This window comes from Propithecus coquereli, unplaced genomic scaffold (assembly GCF_000956105.1).
Source record: "Propithecus coquereli isolate 6110/MARCELLA unplaced genomic scaffold, Pcoq_1.0 Scaffold372, whole genome shotgun sequence".
NCBI lineage: Eukaryota > Metazoa > Chordata > Mammalia > Primates > Indriidae > Propithecus > Propithecus coquereli.
The window spans coordinates 1,837,605-1,856,907 of NW_012149419.1; the positions used below are offsets into that span (position 1 = coordinate 1,837,605).

At 35.8% G+C, this 19,303-nt stretch overlaps 1 protein-coding gene across 1 annotated transcript in view; it reads left to right on the forward strand.

Annotated features, from left to right (window-relative positions):
• NRG4 (neuregulin 4) overlaps positions 1–14,423 on the forward strand; it is a 68,072-nt gene extending 53,649 nt beyond the window's left edge. The window contains exons 3-4 of the mRNA XM_012651861.1: positions 10,241–10,390; positions 14,336–14,423. Coding sequence (XP_012507315.1) covers positions 10,241–10,390; positions 14,336–14,423 — 238 coding nt within the window. The remainder of the gene's footprint in view (positions 1–10,240; positions 10,391–14,335) is intronic.
• Positions 14,424–19,303: the final 4,880 nt, after the last annotated feature.

A 19,303-nucleotide genomic window follows, 5' to 3' on the forward strand; every position in this document is an offset into this window, starting at 1 on the left:
GGGGGGCAAATCTACAACTAAAGGACACGGGGAGCACTAAAGGGAGGAAAGGGCATGCCTTTAACCTGCATTTGGGTGAGGCAAAGACATAAAGTGTAAGTATAATGTTTGTACCCTCATAATACCCTGGAATAATAAAAAGAAAAAGCATTTTTATAATAACACTAAGATGTTATTTATAACATGCTATGTGTTTATCATTCTTATTTTCAAATGAATCAAATATTTTTAAAAATTATGCTTCAATTTCCAGTATAGTAAATACCAATAGTTCTAACTCATGTAAACAAAAACACTCTGGAGCCCTCAGTAAGTCCTAGAGGCCTCTGGATTGGAGGCCAAAAAGCCTAAGAACTGCTGCTTTCAAACAAAACTCTTTTTCCTTGAAAAACAAAAGTGCATACAGTTATATTTCTGTCATGACTATTCCTAGTATAGTCTCATTACTCATATCAATTATAACTTTCAACCAAGTAACTAACTTTTATTTCACAGAGAAAACTAGGGGGTGGATAGTTAACAACTACCTAGCATACACTGCTAAGTCAGTAGACATTCAAAAGTCATGAACACAGTAAAATTTTCTACTGCCAGACACATCCTTTATACAACTTTTTAAAGTGGCAAAATAAATATCTTCATGAACATGATCCAAAGCTATAACCTTTATATAACAAACAAAAGTATAAACATAAAATTATATTTAGTGATTGTTTCCATATTTTTTCTTAAAAATTATTTGTTTCTAATGATATTCATTGATTCAATTTAATATTAGTTTAAGGTTTACATTTACCTTGGAAATTATTCTACTATAAAAGATAAATACTACAAAACATAATTGTGCTTGAAATAAAATGTCAGAATAATGATTCAAGTTAGTTGAACACAGTTTTACATTTTTTAATAATTTTTAACAATTTATAGAAGCAATGTTATCTTATTTGATCAGTAAACCTATATAAGTTAGGAAAAACAAACCCAAGTAGAGTAAAATGTATGTTTGTGTCATACTTAATATGGATAAATGAGAGAAAAGATATAGCTGTTTTTATTAAACCAAAATTATTGGGCTAGTCTTGTTTAACAAAGATTTACTCTTATTAATTGAACTTAGATTTTTAAAATGTTTGTTTTGGTGACAATAATTTTGTTTAACATAATTAAGACATTAGAAGTTCAATTTCCTTATTCTGGGAATTTTAGGAATATTCAACTTATATAAGGGCTTATTTATTTTTATAAGTCAATCAGAACAGAGCTTCTTTAAGAGATGTTATAATTTATTAATATCGTCTGTAGCTAGGAAGACATTTCACCCTCTCGGCCTTCTGAATTTCAGAGACGTAGACACAGAGCTTATAGCTTCGGATCTCCAAATTTGGCACAAATCTGAGTAAACACAGAAACACAAAATATCTCTGGTCCAAATGTCAAAGAGTGTTCTCCTTTGCAGTGAGCATAACATTTTAATTGATTTGAGCTAAAAAAAAATAGACAATTGGTTTTAAAAAGTCTAACAAACCAGCTTCTCTATCATCTGTCACCCAATAGAGAATAGATATCTCTCACCATTAGATGGTCAAACTATAAAACCAAAGTTCTCATCATTGCTCTTACAAATGGGAAATAACTAATCAGCCATAAATGAATCAACAACAAAAAAACTCCATAAAATTAGTAGAGAGGGGAAACTAGAGAAACAGAGAACCAGCAGATTTAAAGCTCTGCCACTTGGAATTCACCTCTGGGAGCCAGGAACAGACATGCCTGGGCATAAACTGTTGCGGAGGTGATTTCTCTGGCAACTCAGTTTATCTAGCTCTGTCAGATGGATGCATTGTGCATGTCAGTGGATGACCTTCAAAACTGCTAAAAAATTTTTTTTATAAAGGAAAATTATGCTATTTATATAAATATAAAATGAACACATGTCAAGATATATTTAATTAATGAGGAACTGATTAATGAGGGAACCAATAGATGTCAGAACTGACTCAAAGGAGAATTGAAACCACCCATACATATATAGGTAATCAGACATGTTGAAATTAATTTACAAATAGGTATGAAACTAGTCGGTATCCACAGGGCAATCTGTTGTGTATCCTGACAAAATTCATTTTAATTAAGTTTTCTACAATTTATAGAGTTGTAAAATAGCTGAAAGACAACGAAAAGTGCAGGCCTCTATAGAATCAGATAACCCAAAAAGGTACATTTGACAGGATACCTGGTAATCTTTTTTTGTTGTCTACTTCAGTCTTCTACCAGAAAACAATCCAGGCACTTCTTGGCCAACTTAGACACAAGGTCAGCCAGCCCCTAATCTTTCTTTCTTTTTTTTTTTTTTGGAGACAGAGTCTCACTGTGTTACCCGGGCTAGAGTGCCGTGACGTCATCCTAGCTCACAGCAACCTCAAACTCCTGGGCTCAAGCAATCCTCTTGCCTCACCCTCTCGAGTAGCTGGGACTACAGGCATGCGCCACCATGCCCAGCTAGTTTTTCTATATGTTTTTAGATGTCTGGCTAATTTCTTTCTATTTTTAGTAGAGACAGGGTCTTGCTCTTGTTCAGTCTGGTCTCGAACTTCTGACCTCGAGCAATTCTCCCACCTCGGCCTCCAGCCCCTAATCTTTCAACCTTACAACCGGAACTTACTAGGTTCTTGGAGCAAGAGGGAGCAAAGGGGTTTGTCTTCACCTTTCCTTGCACCACTAACTGGGTGAAGCCTCTACTTGCTGCCCCACTTGCCTCCATGCATCTTGTGACCCATCCTCAGGATGACTTCAGACCCAACCCTTGCACAGTGTGGGGGTGGAACTTTGTGGTAGGAGGTTTAACTTGGCAAAGAATTATCTGTTGGAATAGTTACCCAAGGTGACTTTGTAAGCTCTGGTTTCACCAGGACCCTCCCAGAGGGGCATTTCCAAGCAGTACTTGCCCCCACAGCCTTAAGTTTAGAACAGGGGGACTCCCTGCTACCCTGGCTGAGACCAAGTTCTGTCCCCTATCTACACAGGGGCAGTCCTACTGTTGAATAGGTGGAAATCATCATTTGTCAGGTGATAAAGACTGAAATGTATTTAAGAGAAACAGTTTAGGAGTGCAAACATGTAATGTATGAAAGGCTAGTTAAATGAATGTAAAATGATTAAGGTTGAAGACCACTTACAATAGGAAAATTTAAGAAAACCAACATTTATTGTGCTTCTACATTTGACATATTGTCTCATTTAATTTTATATCGTATTTTTCCCCACAGTTTTGCTGAACCTCACTGTATATTTTACTTAACTCAGTTTTCAAAAGGAATTGTCAGGATTTTATGAGTTGCTTTATTAACCACAGAAAATTTTAAGATTTTCTTAAGCTCAGTTGGTTAAGATGGGCTGGTTCTTGGCATTCTTTTTAGATAAGACTTCTGCCTTTTCATCTGTAAATTTAATAGGAGGTTGTAGTTCAATAGAAAAAAAGTTCAGAATGCCTCTGTGATGACATTAATTACAACAAAGTCTTCTTTACTTTGACTTTTGGCACTGTGCTGTATGCTTCATTAAACATCAGGAATTAAATTGATCTTTAGAACACCTTTAAGAATGGAAATATCAGCCTCAAAGCTTATAATAGAAGAACAGTTGCAAATGCAGAAAACAGCTGCTCTATTTAGCTATGCATTTTGTTAACACTTTTCATTTTAGTAACCTTCCTTCTGTTAAAGATTCTTTATTAGTGTTCTCAGCAGTAACAACTGATATCTTTCTTGACCTCACCATGCTTAGAACAAAACTTAAAATAGGATAAATCTTCTTTACACCTCACATTTTGCCAGATCACTGTGCTTATTATCACACTTGGCAGCATATGGCTATGAAGTCATGGAAACATGCATACTTATTCTCTGAGGTCTACTTCTCTTCTACCTGAGTCTGTCTTGCTGATTTGTGTCCCTTGTCCAAGAGTAGAAACTCCTCTCCAGAACTAGCTCAGGTCAGCTCATTGCTGTTCTAGGAAGCCGACGGCTGATAAAGGCAACATATGCCTTACTTTAAAGTTCCTTCATTTTCTTATTCTTCTTGTTGTTGCATAATGAAGTCATATCAAATTATGCACTTCCTTCCAAATTTTGATTATTCTTTTGATTACTGTCTTTATCATCCATTATTTCCTTCAGAAGGCAGCTGAAAAACATTCCATTAAGTCATCAGTAAGATGTCATGTTCTACGCAGGAATGCCCTGCAGAGCCACAACTGTGACTTTGCCCAGCTCTAATGCTTAACTTCTTTTGTCAGGAAGTGAACCGATGCTGGCTTCTCTTTGTCTTATTCCCAGTTGAGGCATGAGATTTTCCCTGCATTAGAAGGTTGTTGAGAACTGAAGCCTGGGAAGGTAAGATGCCAGCATGAATACCGTCCATTCAGAACTGTGGTTTAATTGAGTGTCTGGTGATTTCAGAGCATAAGTCTTTCCAGTTGTTCCTGGTTTATGGTCTTGATGAACCCTTAAAGTTTTACCCAAACATAAACATGAAAAACCTTTATAATTGAAAGGCCTATTAACATATTATTTATAATATTTAAATATAATTTTGTTTACTGAAATTATTACCTTTTTACTTAAAAGGAAAAACTAACATATACCAATTTTTATGTATAAGTACTTTTTATATACAAGTGTATATGTATATTTCTACTCCAATAATCATAACATGATAAACTATGAAAAATACGTACTTTTTGTTTGTAGTTTTACTTCTTCTGATTTTTTAAAAATATAATAGACTTTAGGCCAGGCGCGGTGGCTCACGCCTGTAATCCTAGCTCTTTGGGAGGCCGAGGTGGGTGGATTGTTTAAGCTCAGGAGTTCAAGACCAGCCTGAGCAAGAGCGAGACCCCGTCTCTACTGAAAATCGAAAGAAATTAATCAGACAACCAAAAATATATAGAAAAAATTAGCCGGGCATGGTGGCGCTTGCCTGTAGTCCCAGCTACTCGGGAGGCTGAGGCAGAAGGATTGCTTGAGCTCAGGAGCTTGAGGTTGCTGTGAGCTAGGCTGACGCCACGGCACTCACTCTAGCGCGGGCAAAAGAGTGAGACTCTGTCTCAAAAAAAAAAAAAAAAAAAAAAAAATAATAGACTTTAGTTTTTAGAACAGTTTTAGATTTCTTCCCTGATGAATTTTTTTAGGCAGGCAAAACAGGGAAAACAAAGACATGAGTCACTTATTTTGTTAATATGGAGAAAGAAGACAACGTTAAGAAAATCAACAAATCGTAAAATTTTGTCTTAGTACTGCGATGACCCAAGCAGCATTCTGTGGGCATTTCTCCCCAAAAGCCTTCATTGGAGAAAGCTAGCCAATGTACACACTCAGTAATGAAGGTCATGTTTTTACACTGCTGTTGCTTACTCTCATCTTTTGTTTAACATGCTTGTTCATTCACTGTGCTTTAGTAGTGTCAGTAAATAAAATGTTTCAAATTTTCCTAGAGATTGACTTAACTTAAAAAATTATAGTCCTTCACAATGAAACTATAAATAATACCCGACTTCATGACAAATGTGGATTATTCTCTGTACAGACTGTTTTGTCATTTATACTCAAATATAATATGTAGTCTATTTCAGCATATGAATTATCTGAGTAACAGTCAATTTTGAAAAAATCTAAGATACTACTTTTTAACTGGACTTCAATTATACTAATTATACTAATACATTTAAATTATACTAATACATTCAAAGAACTAATAAATAGCTTTTAATGGTGCTAATGTCATATAAATATGACATGAAACAATAAAATTTTTATAAGATTGAATATATAGTATCTGATTATCCCTAGATACTATAAAGAATCTAACAAATGCTTAATGAACTTGCATTTATAACACTAGCTAACAAAAGAGGCAAAGGTCCTGAGGCAGTCTTCCCTAACTGAGTTCTTGGCCTATAAAAATCTGGTAGGAGTTTCATAGGATTTTGGCTACAATTGTGTGTTGTTATGTGGCTCTGGACTGTTAAAGGGATCCAAGCCCATGTTGTCAGTTTGTTTTCTTGAACACTTTTAATAGTTTTATTTTATTTTTGATTTTTTTTTATTTTTCATGAGTTTCAGATTGAACTTTGCCCCAGAGTATAACGTGGAAGTCAACTTTGGCATTTGCCAGTATTAGACTTTTCCTTTCCAGGATAGATCAGCTCAAGTGAAGTGGCATAGACAGTGAGTCTCCCTTGGGTTAATGAACTCTTTTATAATATTATAAACTTTATTTCTTATTTCTGACAAATAGTAATTGTAGCATATTTATTGATCACCATGCTCTTAGCCTTTTCTAGTTATGATTTTTCATAGGAATTTTATTCCCTGTAGTCTAACATTAGATGTAAGCATGGCCCTTGTAAGTTGACTACTTTCATTTCAATTTCACTTGTATAATGTGTGTTTCAATGTTCAGAGCACCCTTAGACATTGTCTTAATTGATTCTGACAATAGCCCTATGAAATAGTTAAAGCAAGTGGTGTTATTTTCATTTTACAGAGTCTTAGAGAGTTTAAATGACTTGCCCAAGATAACACAGCCAGCGAGCATGAGAAGGGGATCAAGAACCAGTTTGTTTCAGCTCACAGTCCAATATTCTTTCTTGAAGCTAAATGGCACTGTTTGTTCATGTGACTACAAACTTGGTTCTTTATTCATGCTAAAGTTGTAACAACTTTACTTGAAAGCTGTAGAATCTAATGAATTTATTTCATGTCCAATGTAGTAAACACAGCTTCTGTATTCAGGGTCAGATTGTTGATAGTATTCAGCCAGAAAACCAGCATGTATAACTTGGATTCTGAGTTTTGAAATTTCTCACCTAGCGGAGCATTTGTCCCTATTCCAACATTAATCTTCAATTCCAGGCAAATATGCATGACCCCTTAGTACTTGGCATTCACCTCATTAGGTGGCACAACTGTCTGCTGCTTGGCAGTGTATGCAGAAGTGAGGTCCAGAAATCATTTAGTGAGAGCATTACTTACATAAAGACTGAAAGCCACTTAGTTCTGTGTAAATGCTGGTGCAACATTTGACCTCTCTGTGTTTTGCTTCAACTAGTTCCACCAGCTGCCTCTCTGTATCTGCTTAACTTACCATCATTCACCTTTTAAGGAGTCGATTGATTCTATTTGCCTGAAATTTGGTATCTGCGTCGTGACTGAGGTCATAGCATTTTCACGAATGAGCTAGGGTTTTAAAAGTGGAGTCCTTGAACACAGTCATTGGTAGGCAGTGTTTACTTTTTTGTATGATAAATGTTTAAAAATTTAAAATTTATTTTTAGGTTAACAATCCTATTTGTTAGATAACAATATATTTAAATTTGTCTTTGCCTTTCTCTAGTTTCTGATTTGACTAGTTAAATAATAACATTGTTTTTTCTTGACTTTGCTTAAAGTTATCATCGGGTTGTTCCTTTCCCACAAGAACACATACTTGCTTTATCCCAGCCACAAGACAATAGAATTCCCTAGTGTTGCTTTCCTCTGTGTGCCTTTTTCTGTTAGCTTAAATCTTGATCTGACCACTAGCTTGTATTCACACCATTCCCTTGACTCCTAACTCAAAAGTATTTATTGTCCAAGTAAAACATTCATGGTTAGTCATATCAAGCTAGTTTGTCTTTTCTTCTTTGAAATTCAAGCTTACCTAAATTTGATCAGCCTTAAGAAATCTGAGTAATGAGCTTATAGCTTTTTCAAAAGAAGCCTTCCCTATCAAAAAGACTTATAATGTCTCATTTCAGGATAGGGTCTAGTTATTTTTTCTAAAATGGAAACTGAACCCCATTTTTAATATTATTTCAAAACTTGAAACTTATTCTAAAACTACGGTGGGAATTTTTCTTGGCTAAAACTTTTCTTTAAAATCCTTTAACAGTCACAGATAATTGTTACTAAATTGTATTTTAAAAAACAAAAATAGAGAAATTATAGAGGAGTTTTTATTTTATTTGTGTTAGAGATACTTTTGAAAACTAAATTTAGTAACCTGTTGTTTTTTTTCACTGTGTGGAATGCTGTCCCCTTCCTTTCCTTTATGATGGTGTGTGGCTTGATTGTGATGGCACGTGGATTGTTGTGATGGCGCGTGGATTGTTGTGATGGCGCGTGGATTGTTGTGATGGCGCGTGGCTTGATTGATGGTGTGTGGATTGTTGTGATGGCTGTGGATTGATTGTGATGGCGCGTTGATTGTTGTGATGGCGCGTGGATTGTTGTGATGGCACGTGGCTTGATTGTGATGGCGCGTGGATTGTTGTGATGGCGCGTGGATTGATTGTGATGGAGCGTGGATTGATTGTGATGGCACGTGGCTTGATTGTGATGGCGCGTGGCTTGATTGTGATGGCGCGTGGATTGTTGTGATGGTGTGTGGATTGTGATGGCGCGTGGATTGTGATGGCGCGTGGATTGATTGATGGTGCATGGATTGTTGTGATGGCGCGTGGATTGTGATGGCGCGTGGATTGTGATGGAGCATGGATTGTTGTGATGGTGCGTGGATTGTGATGGTGCGTGGATTGTTGTGATGGCGCGTGGATTGTTGTGATGGCTGTCTCTGTGTTGACTTTCTCAGCGGGGGGCGAGGGAGTGTTTTTTCCCCTTTCGGGAAGCAGGAGGTGGAGCTAGAAGGGAGAGAAACAAATTATTTTCATTTAATCTGTTTTTTCCTTAGTTTATTTAACTGACTTACACTATGGAAAATTTATATTTTGACTTTAGGTAATTGTGATTTTCCCAAAGTATTTTTGCTTGCATTTTAGTTTGCCACTCATATTCTATCCTTACCTTTCTTTTCTATGTATCCTCAACCCCATCGTTATGGTAGTTTGAGAGAATCTGGACTGCTGCTTTGCTTGAACTGACACCCAGTGGAAGCTATCCCCAAGCACACCACTGCCTCACACTGGGTAGAGTTTGAAGTGCACAAAACATCCTATGCTCATTTAACAAAAATTTATCCCTTGATGTTCTTTCCTCTTATTTATTTTACAGTGCTTTATTAGTCTACCACTAATTAGCAACAAAGTTAGTAATTAGTTCATGTGTAACTTTCTAAGCCTATATCCTTATTTGTCTATGGTAAGAGAAACAGAGATAAAATTTCTAAATACCCACCTAAGCTGGAAAGAGGTGAGGAGAATTTAGTAGAATCAACCTTTCTATTTTTTGGTAATATAGCTTAACATCAGATGGTTTGGTAAAACCAGCTTATACACACACACATACATACACACACACATACATACACACACACACACACACACACACTTTTTTACACAGAATTATTGCTAAGTGTCATCTTTTCCAAGTTTACTCCCTAACTTCTTGGGATGCTTTATAAAAATTAGTTTATATTAAAATATTCTTTATTTTAAATGCAACAACAAAATAATGAAATCGATCAGGTGCCAAACAGTATCATTCTCGTTCATTTGTATCAATCCGTGTGTTTTATAATCCTTTGGCCATACTAACAGGGAAAAAGGAACTGTTTGGCAATACCAAAGACTATGGTCTTTGTCATACAGTTTTAGAGAGCTAAAAATAATTGGCTTTAAAATATTTGGTTGGAAAATGAGAATATTAAAAAAATTCTAAAAAAAAAAAATAAGGTAGGCAGTAGAACTACTGGATATTAAAACATAAAGTAACAAAATTGAAGCAGTGTAGTAAAGGCCCAAGATTAGATGTGTAGATCATTGAAGAACAGAAGGAAATGCTGTTACTTACATAAATTTGACATACTTTAAAGGAGTCACTGTTAAAAGTGGGTAAGGGAATGATTATTTAATAAGTGGGGTTGGAATAACCAGCTAGCAATTTTGAGAAAAAAAGCATTTAGATCTTCATGTATACCAGATACAACAAAAAATAAATTTTAAACAAATTTGAGTTTTAAATATGGACAATTACATCACTGAAAATCTGGAACATAAGACTGAATATAATTTTTCTAGAGTGTCTAAGCAATTAGAAAGCTGGAAAAAGAAGATAGCAAAGATCAGACTGGGTTCGTTTTGTTGTGGCTGTGCCTCCGTCAGCACTGCAGAAAGGCGTGTCTGTTCCATGTTCACAACCTAAGAATTAGTCTGCTTTTTTCTTCATAACAGCTGGAAACCTTTTTCTTTCTAAATTAGCTAATAGAACATAGAATGCAATTCTTTATCTAAAATTTTATTCTATAGGTGCATCGAAAATTATACAGGAGCTCGTTGTGAAGAGGTTTTTCTCCCAAGCTCCAGCATCCAAACTAAAGGCAACCTGTTCGCAGCTTCCGTGGTGTTGGTTGTCTTTCTGGTAACACTTATCATTGGAGCCCTGTACTTCCTTTGCAGGTAACAATGATAGAAGCATCCTTTGAAAAGAAAAAATTAGTGCATAAAGTAGTTGTTCCACCAAATGCTTAATATGCCCTTTAGTTCTAGATATTTTTTCCAGATACTGTTTTATGTTTAGAGTTATCTCTCAAATATAGTTTTTGTTATTAAATTAACATCATTTTTGAAAGGATCTTAATAAGCAGTCTTAATTTGATTTTTGTTACTATCATCATTATTTACTTTGACTTCTCTAAAATACTAACGTAGACCCAACTCACTACGGTAATCATGTCAAAAACACCTAAATTTGGGGGCTAGGTGTATTTAAAAGTAAATTTTGAATACAAAAGAAAAAAAACAGGAATGCAATACTGTAAATTGTCAAGTTTAAGACCATATGGTTAATGTCTAGGGCCAACTATTTAGTGCCTACCGTGTGTTTGGCATTGTGCTAAAAAATACAATAATGAACAAGATAGACATGTGTTCCCTAACTTCATAGAGATTCAAATCAATTTGGAGAGAGAGACAAATAAGCAGGCAATTAATTTGGGGAGACTGGTAACTCAGAAAAGAAAAAATGACTTGCATGAAGCAACACTATACAATTAAGATTACTTTCATTCATTAGTTTTTATCTTCAATTTTTTAAAAAATTTTGTGAAAATATTTAATAAATGAATGTGTGGAGAAAGAAAGATCTCTGGTGTCTGCTCCTCTTCTTATGAGGACACCAGTCCTGTTACATTATGGCCCCACCCTGTGACCACATTTTACCTTAATTACCTTCTCTAAAAGGTCTTCCTATCTTCAAATGTAGGCACATTGGAGGTTAGGGCTTCAACATAAGAATTTCGGGGGAACACAATTCAGTTCATAACAGACAGTATGTTTTAGTGTTTAAGTCAGTGTTCTCCAAAGAAACAGAACCAACACGATGTGTGTGTGTGTGTGTGTGTGTGTGTGTGTGTGTGTGTGTAGAGAGAGAGAGAGAGAAGGAGAAAGAAAAGAGATATTCATTTTGAGGAATTGGCTCAAGCAATCCCAAGGCTGTCAAGGAGGGTGGCAAGTCCAGAATCTGCAGGGTGGGCCAGCAGGCTGTAGATCCAGGCAAGAGCTGGTGTTGCAGTTCAAGTCCAAGGGCAGTCTGCGGCAGAATTCACTCAAGGGAGGTCAGTCTTTAGCTATTAAAGCCTTCAGCTGATTGGATGAGGCTTGCCCTTATTGTGGAGGGCAATCTGCTTTACTCAAAGTCCACCGATCTAAATATTAATCTCATCCAAAACACACCTTCACAGAAACATCAATAATAATGTTTGGCCAAACATCTGGGCACCATGGCCCAGCCAAGCTTGCAAATAAAATGAACCATTACGTAATGAAAAAGAAAATTATGGGCCAATCTTATTCATTAATCTAGATGTAAAAGATTAAAGATTAGCCAACCAAATCTAGCAATGTATTAAAAAAACAAATTGGTATTTGGAACTCACGAGCAAAACTCTGTGATGATCTTAGATTTTTTCCAGGAATGAAAAGTTATTGTAACACTAAAATATTAACTAATATATTTCATTTTATTTATAGATTAAAGGAGAAAAATCTTTTAACCTTCTCAATAAAGATACTTACCAAACTAGGAAGAAAAAAAAGTATGCTGACAAAAAGCCTACAGCAAGCAGCAAATGTGCATGGTTGGCAGACAGCAGAGATCGTACAGCAGAGCAGTGGGGAAATAATGGGCTTTTCCATAAATGGTGTTGGCACTAATGTGTATCCATATAGAAGAAAGTAAAATTGTATCTTTGCTTCAAAACTCAAAATCCAGATCAGGTAGATTAAAGACCTAAATGTGAAAGCTTGCAGAAGAACATTTAAAGAATGTCTTTATGCTATTGGGGGTAGGGATAGATTTTTGAAACAAGGATTAAGAGGCACAGATCACAAAAGAAATGGCTGATAAATTTGTATTAAAATTGAAAACTTCTAGTTATCAAAAGACACCATTAAAAAAAGAAAAAAGCCAAGCTACAAACTGGAGGTAGATGTTTGCAACACATGAAAATAGACTTATGAATATATATGTCTCGAGTATATCAACTCCTATACATCATTAAGAAAAAGGTAGACATATATGGGAAAAATAATTTATAGAAGAGGAAAGCTCCAGCAAATATATATATATGAAAAGACACTCAACCTTATTAGTCAGAGAAATGCAAATTAAACCTATTATGAGATAACATTATCTCACTCATGAGATTGGGAAAAACTTTTTTAAAAAAATCAACCAGACAATATAAAATATTATGAGACTTTAGAATCTGAAAGAGTTTTGACCACTTTTGAATCAGTTTGCAAATACCTTGTGAAGCTGAACAAGTACATGCTCTACACACCAGTAATTTCACTTCTGGGTATAAACCTTACAGAAACTCTCACAAATGTGTACCAATTTATAGTAGCACTGGTCATAATAACAAACAATTAGAAATTACCCAAGTACCTATTAAACAGTAAAACAGATGAATAAGTTATGGCATGTTCATACCAAAGAATAACATATAAGAGCAGAAATGAACCGCAGCTACACACATCAACCTGGATGAATCTTAGAATCGTAATTTTGAGTGAAAGAAGCAAGTCACAGAAGAAAACATAATAGCACAATTCGATTCATATAAAGTCTAAAACTAGGCAAAACTAAATAATGTATCGTTTAGGGTCGTATATAAGTGGTAGAAAGTATAAAGAAAAGAAAGACACTGATCAGCACAGAATGCAGGATAGCAGTTACTTCTGGTGGGAAGAAGAGGGAAGCAATTAGAGAAGGCACATTTCTGGGAAATGTTAATGGCCTATTTCTAATCTTGTGCTGGGTGCATAGCTGTTTATTGCTGATTTTTAAACTGTACACATTTATCCACTCTTTGTATGTATGCTTTAACATTTTCATTTTAAGATATTTGAAAAATGGATATAAATTAATGAGAAAAATAGCATCCTTAACATGCTTACAAAAATAACATCCTTGAATAATTTTCAGATAAGGTTGCAATGTGTTTGAATATACATTTTTCATTTTTTGAAGAACAACCAAAGCAGATATATGAGCAGAGGTATGTCATAGTGTCAAGAGCAGAATTACTTTGAAAAATAACATAAGCAGCTATTGCTTATGGAATCTAGACGTAAGATTTAGGTTGTTATATACGGACCATGTAAAATGTATTTGTCTCTTGAAAATGTGGTGCTTTCAAGAATGAAACTGTTTATTGTAATAGTTTTGGGTCCATTCATGGTTGAAATTGCTTTGAACTGAGGGCCTTTTGAACATTAATTACTAATGGCATCTTTAAATAAAGTTCAGAATGGTACCCCACTAATGCTAAAATCTGGGGTAGAATCAATAGTTTCAGGAGCAACTGTACATTCTAAAATCTTTAGTTTTTTTAAAAATATGTGATGATCACATAAATTATAACTTGTATTAATTGATCAGATGACCCAAAAAACTGATGGACTAAAACCTTAAGAATGTCCAAAATGATGTTTTAAAATGCCATTAATAGAATAGTTGACTAAAGCCACTCCATGTCACATAGGGTCCCAACTAAAAATGGAAATTAACCGCTTCAGAAAGAGCACTTGACATATAAGGGGATCTTAAGTAAATAAATAAAGCACAAAAAAATTACAGAGACACAACAGCTCTGCTGTCTTAAAGGAGAAAGACTAGGTGGTATCATCAGCATCTGAAGTCCCCACAGATGACCCACCTGCACTGATGGACTTGTTACATAATGGGACGCAGTTTTAAAGCATCCCTGGCAATTTCAGGTAATTGTGGAAAGAAAACGAACCTCCAAATATTCAAGTTCAAACTTTCTTTCTAGGTCTTCTGACATACTTTCCTATTACCCATTTTTCTATTTTTGTGTTTCTCTTATTTGTTGTCAGGAAGGGCCACCTTCAGAGAGCCAGTTCTGTCCAGTATGATGTCAACCTGGTAGAGACAAGCCATACCAGTGCCTACCACGGTGAGTAAATTCACAAAGAAATGCTCACCTTACAGCCCGAGATGAGACTGTTGTAACCCACAGGAATTTAGGTTTGGATCTCTCCTCAACTCTTCATATCACAAACAGAAGAAGTAGGTTTACATATGTGAATAAGATAAGAGAGATGTATAGGTAGGTGTGCATATTTAAAAAATCACAATGGAGAAACCATCTCGGTTCTTAATTATTTTCCATAGGTCATGGAGAACACTGAAGAAACGTCAAAGTGAACCGAATCACTGCTTTTATTTTACAAAGGCAGAAAATGAAACATAAGGTAAAAGAAATTAAAAATTTAACCCTTCATTTCCTAAATAAGACACTGTGTAAGTTGTCATATCACAAAACACAGTCTGCTCTGCTGCAGGGCGTATGTGCTTCTGTGATGCACGTCAGCTCACATGCAATTGGAAAATAGGGGAATGATATCAGTATAATGTGGAAGTCACGTTGGTTCAAAATGATTTTGCCCAGCAAGCTAATGTATTGAAGCAATCGGGGACAACTGTTCTTACAACTAGAGAGAAGGAATACATGACGATTTTATGAAAAAGATGATAAAAATCCTTTTAGTGCAAGAAGTGGCTGGTTTAGTGGATTCATAAACCACCTCACTTTTTGCTGTTAAGGTATCTAGAAGCTGCAAGTGCAGAGGAAAAGCTGTGAAGACATTTCACCTGGCAATCCGAAAAAATGCACTGATTGATGAAGGATACCTCTATATCATATTTTTAATATTGACAAAAATGGTTTCTATTAGAAGGGATTAATTTCAAGGATCTGTATCTCACAGGAAGAAACACAAATCTGAAAGTTTAAGACTGCAAAAGATGGACTAATTCTCAGTGCAGATGCCTGTGGAAATTTTGGATTTTTGCTGTTACTACACAGCTTACAAAGTTCCAAACCTATTTTCTTCATAAGGCCTATAATTTCTAGTGCATGGTTTTGTAGAATGGGCAATTTTAATCTTTTTAGGGGCAAATTAAGAATTGGTTAGGTCAGGCCGGGCGCGGTGGCTCATGCCTGTAATCCTAGCTCTCTGGGAGGCCGAGGCAAGCGGATCGTTTGAGCTCAGGAGTTCGACACCAGCCTGAGCAAGAGCGAGACCCCGTCTCTACTAAAAATAGAAAGAAATTAATCGGACAACTAAAAATATATAGAAAAAATTAGCCGGGCATGGTGGCGTGTGCCTGTAGTCCCAGCTACCCGGGAGGCTGAGGCAGGAGGATCGCTTGAGCCCAGGAGTTTTAGGTTGCTGTGAGCTAGGATGACGCCACGGCACTCTAGCCCAGGCAACACAGTGAGACTCTGTCTCAAAAAAAAAAAAAAAAATAGAATTGGTTAGGTCAGAACAACTTAATTTCTCCATTTTTTTCCCACCTAAGTTACATGGGAAAAAAAGAAGAAGAAAAGGAAAAAAGCAATAGTGACTTTAAGGAAGTATGGAAACAAAGTCTTGGAGCAGTGTGGAAGAGTGGAAAGGTCTGGGTAAATGGTTCAGGCAGAAGAGCAAGCACGGGCTGAATTTAACAGCCCATCTCCAACCCATGTCCTCAAGACTGGCGTGCAAATCGGCTTTTCTGCACAGCCTAGTCCAGTGCAGGCATCGTGAATTGAATCTGTCACTAGTGTCACTGATTCGTTCATTCTCCCGTCACTCACTTATTCAACAAATACATGTGAGCATGAGACACTGAGATAGAGTACATAAAATGAAAACTATTTTTAATTAATTTTAAATAATTCATTTTAATTATTTAAAATTAAAATTAATTTTAATTAATACTTTATTCTTCAAAAAGTTTTAGATTTACAGAAAAACTGAGCAGCTAGTACTGAGTTCCCATATGCTCCCCTCCCCCATCCAGTTCCTCTATTAAACATCTTACACTAGTGCAATATATTTGTTTAATTAATGAACCAATACTGACACATCCTTATTTGCTAAAGTCTGTAGCTTACACTAAGGTCCTCTTTTTGTCATACAGTTTTGTGGGTTTTGACATCTCCTGTAATCCTAGTACTTACTACTCCCTCTCTCCCACTGAACTTCTGGCAAACACTAATGTCCTTACTGTCTCTCCAACTTTGCTTTTTCCAGAATATCATATACTTGGAATCATACAGTACACAGCCTTTCAGACTGGCTTCTTTCACTTTGTGATACACATTTAAGATTCTTCTATGTCTTGTGGCTTGATAGCTCTTTTTAAAAAATAGCTAGGCCATATGTTTTTCTTTTTAGTGGTCTAAAAATTTTATTGTGGTAAAATATACATAGGATTTAAATTTTAACCATTTTGAAGTATATGGTTAGTGGCATTAAGTACATTCACACTGCATAGCAAGCATCCCCACAGTGCATCTCCAGAACTTTCCATGACCTCACACTAAATTTCTGTGCCCCTTAAACAATAAATCCCCATTCACTCCTGCCCCCGAGCCCTGACAGAAAGTAACCGTTGTCCTACTCTGTCTCTGTAAATTTCACTGTTCTGGGTGCCTCATATGAATGGAATCACAGTGTGTGTCCTCTTGTGATGTATTTCAGTTAACGTGATATCTTAAAGGTTCGTCCATGATGTAGGATGTATCAGAATTCCATTCCTTTTTATGGCAGAGTAATATTCCCTTGTTAAAGATATACTACATTGTCCGTCCATTCATCTGTTGATGGATATTTGGGTTGTTTCCAACTTTGAACTACTGTGAATCATCCTGCTGTGAACACTGGTATACAAATCTGCCCTCAAGCCCCTACTTTGAGTTATTTTGTGTATATGCCCAGCACTGGAATTGCTGACCAAATGGTAATTCTATACTTAATTTGAAAACTGCCATACCGTTTTCCACAGCATCTGCACCACTTTATGTTTCCACCAGAATGGACAGGAGTGTCCATTTCTTCACTTCCTTGCCAACACTTACTTTCTGTTTTTGCCTCTTTGTTTAATAATAGCCACCCTAATAGGTGTGAAGTGGTATCTCACTGTGGCCTTGATGTGCATTTCCCTGTTGTTCATTGAGCATCTTTTCATCACCTTCTCATGTCTCGTTGTCCATCTGTATGTCTTCTTTAGAGACCTGTCTATTCAAGTCCTTTGCCACTTTTTAATCAGGTTTTTTGGTTGTTGCGTTTTAAATGTTTTGTATGTATTCTGGATATTAAATCCTTATCATATATATGAATTGCAAATATTTTCTCCCATTCTGCGGATTGCCTTTTTACTCTGTTGATAGTGTCCTTTGATGCACAAGATTTTAAAATTTTGATGAAGTCTAGTTTGTCTCTTTTTTCCTTTTTTTTTACCTGTGAATTTGGTTTCAAATCCAAGAAAGCATTGCCACATCCAACATCCTGTAGCTTTCCCTATTTTCTTCTGAGAGTTTCATAGTTTTTGCTCTTACGTTCAGGTCGTTGATCCAGTTTGAGTTCATGTTCGCATGCCTGGTAAGGCTCCCACTTCATCCTTCAGCCCGTGGCTACCCAGTTTCCCACCACCATTTGCTGAAAAAACTGTCCTTTTCCCATCGAATGGTCTTGGCATCTTTCTCAAAAATCATTTAACTACATATGAGAGGGTTTATTTCTAGGCTCTTTGTTCTATTCCATTGGTCTGTATGTCTGATTTTATGTCAGAATCACACTTTTTTATTACAGTTTTATACTTTTTTATTATAGCTTTGTAATAAGTTTTGAAATCAGCAAGTGTGGGTCCTCTAGCTTTTTAATTCTTTTTTAAGATCAATTTGACTATCTGGGGGGGTCCTTTGAGATTCCATATAAACTTTAGGATGGGTTTTTCTATTTCTGCCAAAAAAAAAAAAAAGTCATTGGGATTTCGATAGGGTTGCATTGAATCTGTAAATCCCTTTGGGTAGTACTGGTATCTTAACAATATTCAATCTTCCAGTCCATGCACACGGGATGTGTTTCCATTTATTTATGTTATCTTTAATTTCTTTCGGTGATGTTTTATAGTTTTCATTGCATAAGTCATTCACCTCCTTTTGTTAATTCCTAGGTATTTTATTCTTTTTGACGCTACTGTAAATGAAATTGTTCTTGTAATTTTCCTTTCAGATTGTTCATTGTTAGTGTATAGAATGCAACTGATTTTTGTGTGCTGACTTTGTATACCGTTACTTTGCCAAACTCATGTATTAGCTCTTTTTTGTGTGTGTGAAATCTTTAGCACTTTCTACCTATAAGATCATATCATCTGCGAATGGAGATACTTTTACTTCAAACTTTCCAACTTGGATGCCTTTCATTTCTTTTCCTTGACCAACTGCTCAGGCTAGAACTTCCAGTATTACGTTGAATAGAAGTGGTGAAAGTGGGTGTCCTTGTCTTGACCTTAGAGGACAAGTTTTCAGTCTTTCCCCATTGAGTATGATGTCCACTGTGGGATTTTCATATATGGCTTTTACTATGTTGACATAGTTTCTTTCTATTCATTTGTTGTTTTTAATCACAAGAGGATGCTGAATTCTGTCAAATGCTTTTCCTGTATCAATTGAGATGATCATGTGGTTTTTCCGCTTCATTCTCCTAATGTGGTGCATTGATTGGTTTTTGTATGTTTAACAATCCATGCAGTCCAGGAATTAATTCCACTTGGTCATGGTAAAATCCTTCGAATATGCTGCTGAATGCAATTTGCTAGTATTTTGTGAGGATTGTTCAGTCAATATTTATGAGAAATATTGGTCTGAAGTTTTTTTTTCTTGTAGTATCTTTGTCTGGCTTTGGTATCCAGGTGATGCTGGCCTCTTACAATGAGTTAGGCAGTGTTCCTCCTCTTCAATTTTTGGAAAACGTTTGAGAAAGATTGGTCTTATTTCTTCTTTAATTGCATGG